Below are 15,613 nucleotides of genomic sequence, written 5' to 3'. Positions count from 1 at the left end.
TTACTCTAATTTTTGTAATTAGAAAAAGACTGGGACAGAGGTATTTATTATTACACTGCTAATTTGAGTTTTATGACTCAGTAACTGTTTTATAATCTCAAACATACCCATTTTAATAAAATGATTTATCTTTTTCTTTTTTTTTCAAACAATGTATATGGAATGAAGAATTTTAAAAAAATATTTCAAATATTTTAATGAAAAACAAAACTTCTAATGAAGGCTTAGTTGTAGCTGAGTATTGTTTTCTCCCAGGGCATTAATGTTGAATTTTCTTTCACATTAACCTTAATTTTTAAAATCAATAGTTATAGGAAATAAGCATAATTAAACTTTTAGTCACGTTTCTGCTTTACTTGCCCTGATTTTATAGCTTGTGTTTGTTTTTAGAAAGTTCCACATTTAACTCCTTCTCCTGAAGCAGGTTTTGCTGAACTGCTGAGCCTTGGCAGTGGGCGCCTTTGAGGCTTAGAAGTGCCTCAGGATTCTGTCGGCCAGCTGCCATTCTGTCTTCTTTTGAAGCACTGTGACAGTCAGCAAGAAGATCCTGGGGAGCTTCTGAACCCCGAAGGCACCTGCTACCACCGCTCAGTGAAAATTGCTTCAGAGGCAGAAGCAGGTAAATAAGTTTTGAGAAAGTAACACTGGAAGAAAAAACCCTAAAAGCCCAAAACCAAGATTGAGTTAACATTAGGTGATAATACAGGAAGTAAATTGGAATAGTTTATTAGTCTCTTAAGCTAAGTTGATTGTCTAGGGTTTTCTTGTTTGTTTGCAGTGCTGGGGATCAGACCCAGAGCCTTGTGCCTGCTGGGCAAGAGCTTTGCCACTAAGCTTTATCTTTACCCTATGTATTTTTAAGTTGCAAGAAATGTGAAGTAATTTAGTTTTTCAAATATTTTTGCATATGTATTATATGTAGAAGTCTTTTTTAAAAAAAAGTAAATCTAAAGAAAAAAATAAGTCAAAAAAATCTGCCATTTCTCAACTTACGGAAAAAAAAACAACATAGGAAGCTGGGTGCTGTGGTGCACACCTGTACTCCCAGTGGCCCAGGAGACTGAGGCAGGAGGATCTCGAGTTCAAGACCAGCCTTAGCAACTTAGTGAGTCTCTAAGCAACTCAACAAGACCCTGTCTCAAAATAAAAAGGGCTAGGGATGTGGCTCAATGGCAAGTGCCCCTGGCTTCAATCTTTAATACCAAAAAGCAAAGGAAGAAAGAAAGAAAAAAAAAAAAAAACCTACAGAAGAAGTAATTTTTAGAAATATATTTGGAAATAGTGGAAATTCCTTTGCTGGATGAGCCTTTTCTCATGTTAATGTTTTCTGATTTTAACTGCTATGTCTTGGTACAAATTTTGGGTTTTGTTTTATTTATTCTAAAACTGAAAAAGAATTTTTGTGAAAAACAATGTATGGATGTTAGAAAAGGAACTACATGAAATATTTGGTTGTTTTTGCAGCTGAGTGTATCAGTGGTTCTCTTCTTGTTTTGCAGGTTTCCAAGCAACAATCAGTGCTCCACACATGGTAAGTTAACTTTGTTCATTTAGTTACAGATGGATCACATTATTCTCCACCATCATTTTCTTAGGTGAAAAAGACTTTTAAAAGTTAAAAAAAAAAAAAAAAAAAAAAGTTGATTAAGTCAAGTTTATCTTCTGTGAATTATATAAATTGGTAATGAATATTTTATTATTTTATTCTTATTATGTAAAAGGAACTTTCTTGGTAGCATCTGTCATATTAAAGTTTTCTGTGTCATTAGTATCTATGACATTCACACTAACTTTATAACAGGTTATTTAGTGATGAGTTCATTAAGGGAGAGAATATATTGAATAGTAACTGGGCATATTATAGAAATTTCAAGTTGAGTATTTCACATTTTATTTGGAAAAATATCACTAGGGAATGGTTAAGTAGAGCAACTATGAAGCTGTATAACCTTGAGAAGGACCTATTTTAAGTGATCTGACTCTTAATCTGTTGGAAATTTTCTTGGGTTTTAAATGTCAGTTGTTTGAATGAGTACTCTGTTGGATGTTGGTGGAGAAAACAATAGCTTTTCTGATTCTCTTCAATTATTTGGGTTGGAGAAGCTTTTTTTTCCTTTCTTTTCATTTTCTTTTGCAGTGCTGGGGATCAAAGCCAGGGCCTAGTGCATGCTTGACAGGCTCTCTACCACTGAGATACACCCCCTTTCCTGGAGAAGTGCTTAAACTTTATCCTACATAAATTTTACGTATACATTTATGAACTGATACAAAAAAGTAAATTTCTAAAAATTGGATATAGATGACTTTTTAAAACATGACAAAAACAAAGTAGCCGTTAAAAAAAAAACCTATACTATTTTGCAACACAAAAATTTAGGATTTTTGCTGAGTGCAGTTACTCATACCTGTAGCCTCAGCAATTAGGAAGGCATGAGATAGGAGGAAGGCAAGCCTCGGTATCTTAGCAAGATTTTGTCTCAAAATAAGGAAAAAAAGGGCTGTAGATGATGCCTGGTGGTAGAGCACTCCTGGGTTCAATCCTTAGTACTGCAAAAAAGAAGTTATAGGCTAAATTAAAAGAAGAAAAACTGAAAGAAATATTTGTAATACATATGACAGCATAGGGCAAATTTCAAAATATACTTGTGTATGTATGTGTAACCATTTAATTAATAGACTAATAAATCCAACATAAAATGGTTAAAAGCAAGATTGACGACTCATTGAAAAAAATACAAGTGACATCAACTGTGAAATAAAATATATCATAACTTAAATTTAATAAATTGCTAATATTAGCAGTACAGTGAAGGACCATTTGTCATCTATCTAATTTTCAGAATCAAAAAGTTTGATACTTTCTATTAGAGAGGGGAAATTGGTAGTCATATATCCTTCTTTGGCCAACTTGAAAGTAAATTGAGTGTTTTGGGAAGTCAATTTGGCAATATCTATCAAAATGTGAAATAAATATATCTTAGACTTCCCAGCTTTAATGTATTTATCACATGGTACATTTGCACAAGTACAAAATAGCCTATCTAAAGTTATTCATTGCTACATTGTTTATTTATATATTTATTTGGGAGGGGGGCATTACCAGGGATTGAACTCAGGGACCCTCCACCACTGAGCCACATCCCCAGCCCTATTTTGTATTTTATTTAGAGACAGGATCTCATTGACTTGCTTAGTGCCTCACTTTTGCTGAGGCTGGCTTTGAACTCGTGATCCTCCTGCCTCAGTCTCCTGAGCCACTGGGATTACAGGCCTGCCCCATTATTGTTTATATTGTTTATAATGGCAAAAAACTAAACCAAAAAGAAAAGAAAAATAATAACTTCTAATGGTCCAGTAATAGTGGATCATTAGCAAATTATAGTACATCCATATAGTGAAATACTCTGAAGCTTTTAAATGAGGAAGTTCTCCAAATATGAATATTCTGTAATATAAAAAAATCAAATATAAACACATACATATATCCATATGTTATCCTATGGGAATGGAAGCTAAAAATAATTTCTTCTAAAGTAGAGAAGTAGATGATTGGGGGCATAGGAGTAGAAATGAGGTCATCTTTTTACTCTATATCCTCTGTCTGTTGCCAGTTTATTTCTCTATTCTTGTTTCTTTTTTCAATCACAGCATAGGATTGGCTTCTTTATGCAATACCTATATTGCTGTTACTTCAGAAAACTGGTATCCAATATGTTAGGAGGGGTATGTTTTCAAGTAGTAAGGTGATTTTCCCCCACCCCAAAGTTTGGTTCTGGATATCCAATTCACTGCCAAACAAAACATGGCAGTTATTCCATGGCAAAGGATGCATTTATTTTAAATGAAAAGAAAAAAAAGCTGTCTTATTACTTATCATTCATGTACTAGAGAACTCCTCCCTTTAAATGATATAATTTTGTGGGTTTTAGTATATTCAGGGTTGTACAAACATCACCTCTATCTACTTTCAAAACATTTTCATCCCCTCCATAAGAAATCCTATCCTATTAGAAGTCGTTTCTCATTCCCTGCTCTGTTCATGTCCTGGCAACCACTAATGTAGTTTTTGTTTCTATAGATTTGCCAATTCTGGACACTTGATAAAGATGAAATAATACAATATGTGACTGTGGCCTTCGTGACTTTTTAAATTTAGTGTAATGTTTTCAAATTTATCCATGTTGTAGTATAAATCATTTCTTTGTTCTTTTTATGGCTGAATAATATTCCATTGTGTAGATATACCACATTTTGTTTATCCATCGATGGGCATTTGGATTGTTTCCACATTTTGATTATTCTGAATAATGCTGCTGTGAACATTCATGTACAAATTTTTAGTATATTTTTATTTCTCTTGGTTTGCATACCTAGGAGTGGAATCACCAAGTCATATGTTAACTCTCTGATATTATGAGGAACTGCCAATCTGTTTTCCAAAGTAGCTATACCATTTTTGCAATCCCACCAGCAATATATGAGAGTTGCAAATTTCTTCTTCCTTGTCCACATTATTATTTTCTATATTATTTTTTATCCATTTTAATGACTGTGATACAGTATCTTATGATTTTGATTTGTATTTCCCTAATGATTATTGGTGTTGACATCTTTTCATATGATTACTATTTATCTTATCTTAGAAGAAAAGTATATTCAAATCTCTTACCCATTTTTTAACTGGGTTATCTTTGTTTTTTAAAAGGATACATTTAAAATTTTGGTAGAATATATATAACATGAAGTTTGTGATCCTCACCATTTTTTAAGTGTTCAATTGTGCATCTAATATCCAGAACATTTGTTATCTTGCAAAATGAAAACTCTGTGCCCACTCAAAACAACTCCTCATTTTAACATTCTCCCCACTCTCTTCTTCCCTTAGACCCTGGCAACCACCATTCTATTTTTTTGTCTTTATGAATTTGATTATCCTGTGTACTCATATAAGTGCTCATATAAGTGGAATAATACAGAGTGGAATCGTACAGTGCTTATCTTTTTATGACTGGCTTATTTCACTTTGTATAATATTCTCGGGCTGGGGATATAGCTCAGTTGGTTGAGTGCTTGCCTCACAAGCACAAGGCCCTGGGTTCAACTCCCCAGCACCGCAAAAAATAAAAAGAGTTGTATAATATTCTCAGGGTTCATCTGTGTCATAGCTTATGTTATAATATCCTCCCAATATATTTGTAATCATGCATGGTTTGAATAACCTGTGACTTTTAATAAGGAAAACGTGTTTATGTGTGTATATAGTCACACAGTGCATCTGTATGGGTGTCTGTATTCGTTCATATGCAAATAGTAAGCATACAAGTGTCCTTTGATGTTTGCTAAACCAGAATGTAAGTAGGACATGATAGTATTAACTGTTTTATATGGACAAGCAGTTGTGGTCTTTCTTTCTTTTTTTTTTTTTTTAACCAGTGCTGGGGATCAAACTGAGGGCCTTACACATGCTAGGCATATGCTCTTACCCCTGAGCTACAACTCTGGCCACATACTGTTGTGATCTTGTATTATTTATTACATAAATCTTAGAGTTATTAAAAGCAGGAAGTTCATCTACAACTACAAAAATTTTTTTATAAAGCAGAAAGTGGGAGGAATCAAAGAGAAATAAATCTGCATATAATGAACCCTAAAATCACAGGCTTAGAAGTAACTGCAGTCTCTGGGATACTTTCCAAAGCCCTCATTTAAAAAAGAATGTGATGTGCATAGTGGGCAGGATATTGAAAGCAAAATGTTAAGATGTTAAAATGACATCCTGGTAGCAGTAAGCACACTGAATATCAAATTTGGGGCCCTAAATACCATTGCTCGGTAAAAGAGACTAGCGGCTGGGATTGTAGCTCAGGGGGAGTGCTTGCCTCGCATGTGTGAGACACTGGGTTCAATTCTCAGCACTGCATATAAATAAATGAATAAAATAAAGGTTCATCAATAACCAAAACAATAAATATTTTTTAAAAAAGAGAGAGAGACTAGAGCCCCTTGGAGAAATGACAGATACCAGTGAGTGAGGAAGTACTCAGGGTAATACATTGATGTCAGAAGGCATGGTAGCAGGAGAGCCAAGAGACCAAATTTGAAACAATTTGAGAATCAAGAAGAATATTGAAGATAACAGGTTATATAACACAGTGAAAAATGCAAGATAGGGAAAAAAACAAAAGCTCTTCTTTACAGATGAATGCCAATTAATATATGTGGAAGGAATAATTTTAAAAATCATTATTTTGTAATCATCAGTGTAATAACTGAATTAGGCAAAGAGCATCAGAGAATCTAGAAACCGTTTAGAGAATGGTTGAAAATAATGTGATCTATAAGTCATGTTTACTCAGTGGTAGAGCCTGACGTGTTAGTGGGGAGATGGCCCAGCATCCTTTTCTTCCTGATGTGGTGCAGTGGGAGGTGCACACGGGAGCTGTGGGTTCTTGATCTGAATCTAACCCTCGGGAAATAGACACATCTTGAATCGGGGAGGGTGTTATGTGAGGGAACAACTGGATGGGACTCCTTTAAGGAGTGAGTGAGCTGAAAAAAAGCGAAGTGGTGGTGAGTAGAGGAGAGCTGAGGGGAGAGTGCTCTAGATTGGCCAATGTAGTGTATGAACCTTGAATGGATCAGGGGGAAAAAATCTCTGAAGAACATTTTAGGGATGATTAAGGCAATTTTTGTGATATGTTGGATGATACTGGGGATTGTTTTTGAAACCAGGGATACTTTACCACTGATCTACATCCCCAGTTCTTTTTATTTTTTATTTTGAGACAGGTCTCACTAAGTTGCTGAAGCTAGCCTCAAACTCATGGTCCTCCTGCCTCAGCCTCCCAAGTCTCTGGGATTACAGGCATGAGCATGACTAAAGGCCTCGACATTTTAAATCTGAATGTAACAGCATACTCCCATTAAAAAGAAAAACAAAATCTTGTACAAACATAGTACTGAAAAAAATAGAGGAAAAAATTCTAAAGTTTCTTTTGAAGTTTTTATTGGGGCAGTACTGCCTATAGAATCTGGTACCTTAAGTCCTTTATGGTTCTTTGATTTCTGGATTCAAGAAAGCTAGTTCATAGGTGTTATTTTGTTTTTTGATTAATTCTATTTTCTTACATAATACTTATTATTAAGTAGAAATTGTTTAAGCTTTTAGGGATACTGAAATTATAACATACTTTATTGTAAATATCAAAGACTTTAATAACACACTTTACAATGTCATTTTACCTAGTAATGTTTCTTGATATTATACCCAGTCCAAGTTCATGCACTGCCATGTGTTTAAACTTTATTTTTTTAACAATTAATTTGCTTAAATCAGCATCTAAACAATCCATATATTGCATCTCTTTGGTCTTATTTTGGTCTTTTTAGTCTCTTTTAATTTTAATAGACCCCTTTTTTCTTTTGAATGCCACTTATTTATTGACGGTTAGTTTCCCTGTCCTATAGAATTTCCTATATTATGAACCCAGTTTTTTCCTTGTGATCTTTAGTTGTTTTGGGGTTTTTTGTTTTGTTTTGTTTTCGGTACCAGGGATTGAACCCAGAGGCACTCAACCACTGTGCCAATCCCCAGCCCTTTTTCTATTTTATTTAGAGACAGGGTTTCACTAAGTTGTTCAGGACCTTTCTAAGATGCTGAGGCTGGCTTTGAACTTTTGATCCTCCTGCTTCAGCCTTCCGAACCACTGGGATTACAGGTGTATGCCACAGCACCGGGCTCTGATCATCTACTTTTAATGATTGGATAAGTAGTCTTTAAATTTTTTTCTATTTTTGTAAAGAAAGTGAAGTATTGTTGTTTATACAGAGTAAAGAATACAAATCTTAAGCACATCTTGATGAATGTCAACATTTGTAACCACCCAGATCAAGATACAGGACAGTTTAGCATCTCAGAAAGTTTCCTTGTGTCCCTTTCTAGTCAGTACTCAACCCCAAGTAACCAGTATTCTGGCCTTTATCACCTAAAATAGTTTTGTAATATGGTGGTTTTCTATGCTATCCTTTATTTTGACATTGCCTATTTTTTGATAGTAATTTTTTTTTCTTCTAATTTTAACTCCATTTCAGACTCAGAAATGTAGGACTGGGGTTGTGGCTCAGTGATAAGAGTGCTTCCTGGCACGTGTAAGGCACTAGGTTCGATCCTCAGCACCGCATTAAAAAAAATAAAGTTATTATATGTCTGTCTACAACTAAAAATATTTTTTTAAAATGTGGGAGTAGTATGTTACTGAACACCTTTTACCTATGTTCCTCAAATGTTACTTTACTTCATTTGCTTTACCATTTATTTTTCTCTCTATACCCTCCATATTTATGTGTGTATGTATATATGTATTTGTGTGGATATACACATTTCCCCTTTTTCTGAGTTCTTTGAGAGTAAATTGCAGGCATAATGGTCCTTATCTTTAGGACATTCTTTATACATTCACAGTACATTTATCAAAATCTGGAAATTAACACTTATGTGATATTGTCAGCCAACTTACAGACCTTATTTGGATTTTATCTATTATTCTGAATAACAGCTTAAAGGAAAAGAAAATTCCATATCATAAGTTTCATTTGATTGTTTGAATTTTTTAGTTTTCTTTAAATTACACTGAGGAACAATTCATCCATCTTGTTTCTATGACTTTGAAGATTTTTATGAATATAAGCCACTTATTTTAGTATCACATCCCTCAATTTGGGTTTGTGTTTCCTTATAATTCATTGTGGATGGGTTATGCATTTTCTCCTGGCATATCCTGGTTTCTTTGTTTTTGTTTTTGTTTTTTTGTCAAAGGTGGATCCACTAGTTTTAGCATCCATTGACAGTTTTTGCATATCCTAGTAAATGCATCCCAATAAATGATGCATTTATTTATCACTATGGACTTTGGATGCATATGTGGATTTGTGATATATCTTAACAGAGGCATGAGATGTCAATGTGTCCCTTTATTGGTGCTGTTAACTCTGATTTAGTGTCAACCATGTTCCTCCACTGAAAAAGTTTTTTGGGACTGGACTGGGATGTAACTAAGTGGCAGAGCACTTGCTTGACATGCACAAGGCTGTGGTTTAGATCACCAGCACTGCAAAAAAGGGAAAGGAAAAGGGGGGGGGGGTTCTGAACCTATCAAGCTAGTTTTTTTTTCCTTTTATAATTAATAGGTGAACACTTTGAGACTGTGTAAATATCCTGGTTTTTTTGTTTTTGATTTTGTTTTTGTTTGTCAAATACAAATTCCCTAGTTTTAGCATCCATTGACAATTTTTGCTTATATCAGTTGCTACTGAGATAGTTGCCCAAAGACTTAACTTTCTAAAAGTTCATCATTTCTTCTGTATTTATGTGGAAATAATTTCTCCTGATGCTTATTTATATATGTATACAAGGACGCACTTATTTATCACTATGGACTTTGGATGCATATGTGGATTTGTATTTTTACCAAACAAATTTGGTAGTGAAGATATTTGTTGGGGGCTGGGGGTTGTGACTCAGTGGTAGAGGACTTGCCTCACATGTGTGAAGCACTGGGTTCAATTCTCAGCACCACATATAAATAAATGAATAAAATAAATGTCCTTCAACAACTAAAATAAATAAATAAATATATATATTTGTTGCAACTGGATTTGATCATTTTTAACTATAAAGATACCAGGCATTTAAGGTTGGATTTTTGAAATATCATTAGTTTCAACTTTTTCTGGAAAAGTTCTAAAATGTAAGGGTATAAAGAGGATGCAGTAGGGAAGCTTTTTATTTCTTGTTTTGGTCCAAGGCATAACCAACATCATTTTGTTTTGTGTGTGTGTGTGTGTGTATGTGTATGTGTGCAGGCGCACGCGCGTCTCTAACATAAATATATCTTCCAACCCTGCCATTTTATTTCTAGGAATTTAACATATAGAAATACACATAAGAGTTTTATAATGATTATTATACTGTTTTTTTATACCTTAAAGGATTTATCTCATCTGAAGATAGATTGGAACTAACTTACATATTTCTACCTTAGTGGTGTTTGTTATTATAATATACATCCATACAAGAACATACTCAATCCATAAAAAAGAATGAACAAGCTACTTAAGTGTTGATATGAATGGCCTTTCAAAATGTAAGGAGTTGAGGGGCTGGGAATATAGCTCAGTTGGTAGAGTACTTGTCTCGCAAGCATAAGGCTCTGGGTTCAAATCCCCAGCACAGCAAAAAAAAAAAAATGTAAGGAGTGAAAAGATACATATGTATTTGTGTATGCATGTGTTAATGTTTTTCAAAGGAATCAAGAAACTGATAACATTGACTGCCTTTAGGGAGTAAAATGATATTTGGAGATGGGAATGGGATGGGGATTTTTTTCCTTGTGATTCCTTTTCTATCTTTTGATTTTGTATTTTAGTTAAAATTTTAAAATTCACACCATGGGTATCTAAAATTTCTGAAACACTTTATCTAAACGTAAGAATTCTAATCAGTTTTCTTACATAATTCTTATGTAGAAATAAGTATATTATATGTTTTCATTATGTTAATTTAAGATAATGGTAGAAAAACAGGTAAAAAAATTGGCAACTTTATATACCATGGTGTATAAGAGTCTTGAAAAGTTATTTGGTCTGTTTTTTCTTGGCAGCATGCATATGCATTAGAACTTTTATTTGAACAATTACATGAAGGAGCTAAAGCTCTTGACGTAGGATCTGGAAGTGGAATCCTTACTGCATGTTTTGCACGTATGGTAAGAGCTTTATTTTTCATTCTGATCCTAACAGAAGCATATTATATGATTATATTTTTTTCACCAATGGTTTTGATTTCTTTGCTTTTTGTTCTATTAAGATAGCATCTGGAATATGCATCTCTTAGGATTTTTCTTTTATCATTGTTATTGCAGGTAACAGAACATTTAACCCCAACTGGTAGAACTGAAAGGAAATTTACTTTGGTTATGTAATGGAAAAGTTTAGGAGTATATCTGGCTTTTTGGGTGGGTGGATTTAGAAGACCAGATGTTATTGACAATGGATTTTTCTCTGGTTTTTGCTTTGCCTCCATATGTTAGTTTCATTATCAGATAGCACCCTGGTGATCCCAAAATGGCAACTGGTAGCTCCCAAACTACATTCTTCCAAGTTCACATCTGGCAGAAAAGAATAAAGGGAACTTGGTTTTCAGATACTCCTGCAGGTTTATTAGGAATGAAGGTAGAGCTTCTTATACATTAGGAAAAAAATGTCTTTTTTATTGTACTTAAACTTTTATTACCATATTTTATCCGGTAAATGCCTATGCACAGTATAAGCTGTGGGTTCATTAAAGCCCCTTAAAGGTTCCTTAGTGCTCAGATAATCAAAACAGATTGGTTATGAGAAATCTTGTGGCTGGAGGCTAGGTGGAAGATTCAGGCCTAGTTAAATTGAGATTTATCGATCTGTCTTGAACTAGATTCTTTTAATTTATTTATTTTGATTCATTATATAAACAAATGGGGTAAAACTTATTTCTCTGGTTGTACATGAAGTAGAGTCATAACATTTATGTAATCATACATATACATAGGGTGATGTTTACATGTACATAGGGTGGTGTTTAGATTCTGTGTAACTTGCCTTCAGTATATAGTCATCAGATCCACTAGAATGTAAGCTCTAGGGAGGTGGGAATTTTGTCTGATTTTTTTTTTTTTTAATTGATGTATCCTGTAAGCATCTAGAATAGTACCTGGCACATAATGAGGCCTTGTATACTTTTAACATGTTTTGCTTGTTTTGTAGAGGTCATATTCTTGAAATGAGGTATCAGATTTTTGTTAAAAATGTTAGAAATAGCATTTAATTAGTAACATGTTCTCTATACTTAACATGTTATTTTAGAGGAATATTCATTTTTTAAAAGATCACTAAATTTATCTTCTTTTAAAATGATATCAGTGTTTTTCACACATTTACCATTTGCTAAATAGTGTTCTAAGTGCTTTTCCTATATGCTTTTATCTAATCCTTGTATCCTTTATAGGATATATACCCCTTTGCTTCTCATTTTATAGTTGAGGAACCTGATTCATAGAATGAGAAGTTAACTTGCTTAAGTTATGCAATTGTAACTGGTGAAATGTAGGTGGAAACCCAGGTATTCTGACTTCACAGGCTTTATTCAGTTAAATGTCTTTACAAGGTAATGTTGATACTCAAGTCCTTTTCATTTTTTTATGTTTTTACACTTTCCACTAAGAGCAGTAACTCGAGTGTAAGAATCCCTTCTCACAAAATTTTTATATAAATTTTAATATTTATAGTTATACTTTTAGATGGATTTAAGTAAAAATTATTACACTGCCATTAAATATTGGTAGTTAAATCTTACTTCAAAATTCTAGATTTAAAAGTTAGAAATCCAGCTGGGTGCAATGGCACATGCCTGTAATCCCAGTGGTTGGGTAGGCTGAGGCAGGAAGATCGGGAGTTCAAAGCCAGTCTCAGTAACTTAGTGAGACCTTAAGCAACTCAGTGAGACTCTGTCTCTCATAAAATATAAAAAGGGCTAGGGATGTGACTCAGTGGTTAAATGCCCCTGGGTTCAATCCCTTGTACCAAAAGAGAAAATAATATAGAAATTCAAGAAAAATTTATTTTTTCTCAATATTATAAGCTTTTGTAATTTATTCTAGCTTCTTTATTTTTCAGTGAGGGTTATAGTTGAGAAAGTTGTATGTGACAAATTGTGATAAACTGAGTGTTGAACAATCTAATTGGAGACTTAAGATATTTATTTTTTATTTCTCTTTGAGGAGTATGACTTTAAGGAAACATTTCAATGACTCAACTTTAAAAGTACAAATGTTGCCTAATGAACTATTGAATTATTTTCTCTTTTCTAGGTTGGATGTACTGGAAAAGTCATAGGAATTGATCACATTAAAGAACTAGTAGATGACTCAATAAATAATGTCAGAAAGGATGATCCAACACTTTTGTCTTCAGGGAGAGTGCAACTGGTTGGTGGGTATCGGAAAATTTTTAATTTCTTTTTCAGAGGATTTTTATTTTCAGAAATTCTATGCAAGCTGAACAATGCTCAGAGCTAATAATTAAATTCTTTTGTATTCACTTTAAAATTCTTTTATATTCACTTTTTTTTACATATTTGTAATACCTTTATATTTTATTTATTTATTTATTTTTATGTGGTGCTGAGGATTGAACCCAGAACCTCACACATGCTAGGCAAGTGCTCTACCACTGAGCTACAACCCCAGCCCAAAATATTCACTTTTGTTAAAATAAGAAAACAATTACTTTTTGGAGGTTTTTATTTCTTATTTTTTATTTTTGTCCTTTTAGTGAGTCTATAGGGCTGTATCTCTTTACAATTTTAATCTTATATTTTCCTATTAATGAGGTTGAATACTTTTTCATGGTTTGGCCATTTGCATTTCTTCTTTTGTAAAGTACTTACTCAGGTATTGGATTGTTTGTATGTATTTTTCTTTGATTTATAAGTCTTTTTTTTTTTTTTTAAATAGGGATTGAACCCAGGAGTACATTTAACTCCTGAGCCACATCCCTGGCCCATTTTATATTTTATTTAAAGACAGGATCTTGCTAAGTTGCTGAGGCTGGCTTTGAACTTATGATCCTCCTGCCTCAGCCTCCCGAGTTGCTGGGATTATGGGTGTGTACCACCATACCCTGCCTGATTTATAAGTCTTCTAAAGACTAGCCCTTTATTGATTTACACATATCTTAATCCCCCCCAGCCTAATGTGACATTTCATCTTATTGGTCCCCTTTTAATAAATAAAAATTCTTAATTTCAAGGTAGTAAGGCTTACTAGTTTTTCCAGTGCGTTCTGTGCCTTACTAAAGGCTACTAAAGGCTATCCTTATATTATTACTTGTTATTTTAGTTCTTCCTGTTTGGGTCTTTGATCTTCCTGACATTGATTTTTGTATATATTTGTGAGGATAAGGATCCTCACAAATTTTTTTCATATCAATTATCGCAATTTCGTTTATTGAAAAAGCTATGATTTCACCCTGCTTAAACCTCCTAAACTGTGATTCCTTGTGCTAGCTTTGATGTGAACGGGTTTTTAATGCACAACTTGTTTCTCTTTCAGTGGGGGATGGAAGAATGGGATATGCTGCAGAAGCCCCTTACGATGCAATTCATGTCGGAGCTGCAGCCCCAGTTGTGCCACAGGCAGTGAGTGGGGGATTTTTTTCCTATTTGTATGTTTTATTCAACTAAAACTCTAAAAGATTTATATAGAAATGGCTTCGAGATGATGCTGAAAATATGCTGAAACTTTCATCTTATGCATTTTGTTTACAATTAGCTGGAATTCTTTATATTTTCCTCCCCATGTGTAAATAGTAGTATAAATGACATGAAAATTACTAAACCCCAGCACATGATGTCTTATTTGAAGCAGTATTTAATCAAGGAAAGAACTAGGACGACAATAGACTGGGAAAATCCTTTAAGATTCATGACATGATAATCAGTTTGGTATTTTATTAAACACCAAACTAGTAAGATCATGTTGGGTGCAGAGGAGATACCAGAAAAGGTACTCATCATACATCATATTCTCATAAAACATATTCCAGAATAGATGTATAATACATTTAATAGAGAAATTAATGCTATGATAGCATATCACTAGCATATCATATATATATGTGTACATATATATATATATATATATATATATATATATATATATATATACACAGACACATATATACACAGTAGAAAAGAAAAATTTAGGTTATATTCACTGAAATACCAGGTTTCTATTACATATAGGTTTTATGTAGTTCTTGGTTGGATAACCAGGGTCTAAGAGTCTTATCCACTTCAACCTGGAAAGGGTTTTTTTTTTGTTTTGTTTTGTTTTTTTTTTCCATGTCTAATAATTTTTGTGGTACTGAGGATTGAATCCAGAAGTGCTTTAGCACTGAGCTACATCCCAGCCCTTTTTTTTTTCTTTTGATACAGGGCTTTAATAAGGCTGGCTTCAATCTTACCAATGTGGATTAATTATTCTTGTAGCATTTGAAGTATTATGGGAATTTATAGACATCTGATTAAACTTAAGATATGCTGAAGGGACTTTCCAGTTTTAAGTTAACAAAGTAAAGATGTTTATGCTTCCCTTAAGTATCACCCAAAACAGCTAAAAAAACAAGAAACAGATCATAACCTGCAATATGAACTCTGCACTGTGTGTGATACAAACAGATGGAGTTATAGCTGACTCAGAAGGGTGGAAGAAGCAGAAACCAAGCAGATTACAGAGAAGACCATTAATGCAGAAGCAGTTTGCTCTGCATAATTCTAAAAAGGCTTAGGAATTGGAGGCATTGGGACCTTCAATATCAGAGGAAACATGAATCTGAAAAGGAGGTTTTCTGCTGAAAGCTCTGAGAAACAGCCCCAACCATAAGTAATAAATTTCACCAAAACAGAGAAAACATAATTCTATAATTTGAAAAGATCTACTTAATGCCCTGCTGACGAACTTTTAAAATAAGAAAGAAGAATCACAACATCATCACAAAATTTCAGAATTTTCAGGATAAA

At 33.6% G+C, this 15,613-nt stretch overlaps 2 protein-coding genes across 4 annotated transcripts in view; one reads left to right on the top strand and one right to left on the bottom strand.

Annotated features, from left to right (window-relative positions):
- The window catches only part of Lrp11 (LDL receptor related protein 11), a 73,892-nt gene that overhangs the window by 8,696 nt on the left and 49,583 nt on the right, over positions 1-15,613 (bottom strand). The gene's annotated exons all lie outside the window — the stretch shown is intronic.
- Pcmt1 (protein-L-isoaspartate (D-aspartate) O-methyltransferase) overlaps positions 1-15,613 on the top strand; it is a 44,074-nt gene that overhangs the window by 15,656 nt on the left and 12,805 nt on the right. For all 3 annotated transcript variants that reach the window (XR_007109332.1, XM_047557149.1, XM_047557150.1), the window contains exons 3-6: positions 1,500-1,531; positions 10,659-10,763; positions 12,903-13,023; positions 14,145-14,230. Coding sequence is in view for 2 of the 3 variants with exons in the window: in XM_047557149.1 (XP_047413105.1) it covers positions 1,500-1,531; positions 10,659-10,763; positions 12,903-13,023; positions 14,145-14,230 (344 nt within the window). In the remaining variant the exon portion in view is untranslated. The remainder of the gene's footprint in view (positions 1-1,499; positions 1,532-10,658; positions 10,764-12,902; positions 13,024-14,144; positions 14,231-15,613) is intronic.

Source organism: Sciurus carolinensis, chromosome 7 (assembly GCF_902686445.1).
Source record: "Sciurus carolinensis chromosome 7, mSciCar1.2, whole genome shotgun sequence".
Classification (NCBI taxonomy): Eukaryota; Metazoa; Chordata; class Mammalia; order Rodentia; family Sciuridae; genus Sciurus; species Sciurus carolinensis.
This window is presented reverse-complemented; position numbering and strand designations above follow the sequence as displayed.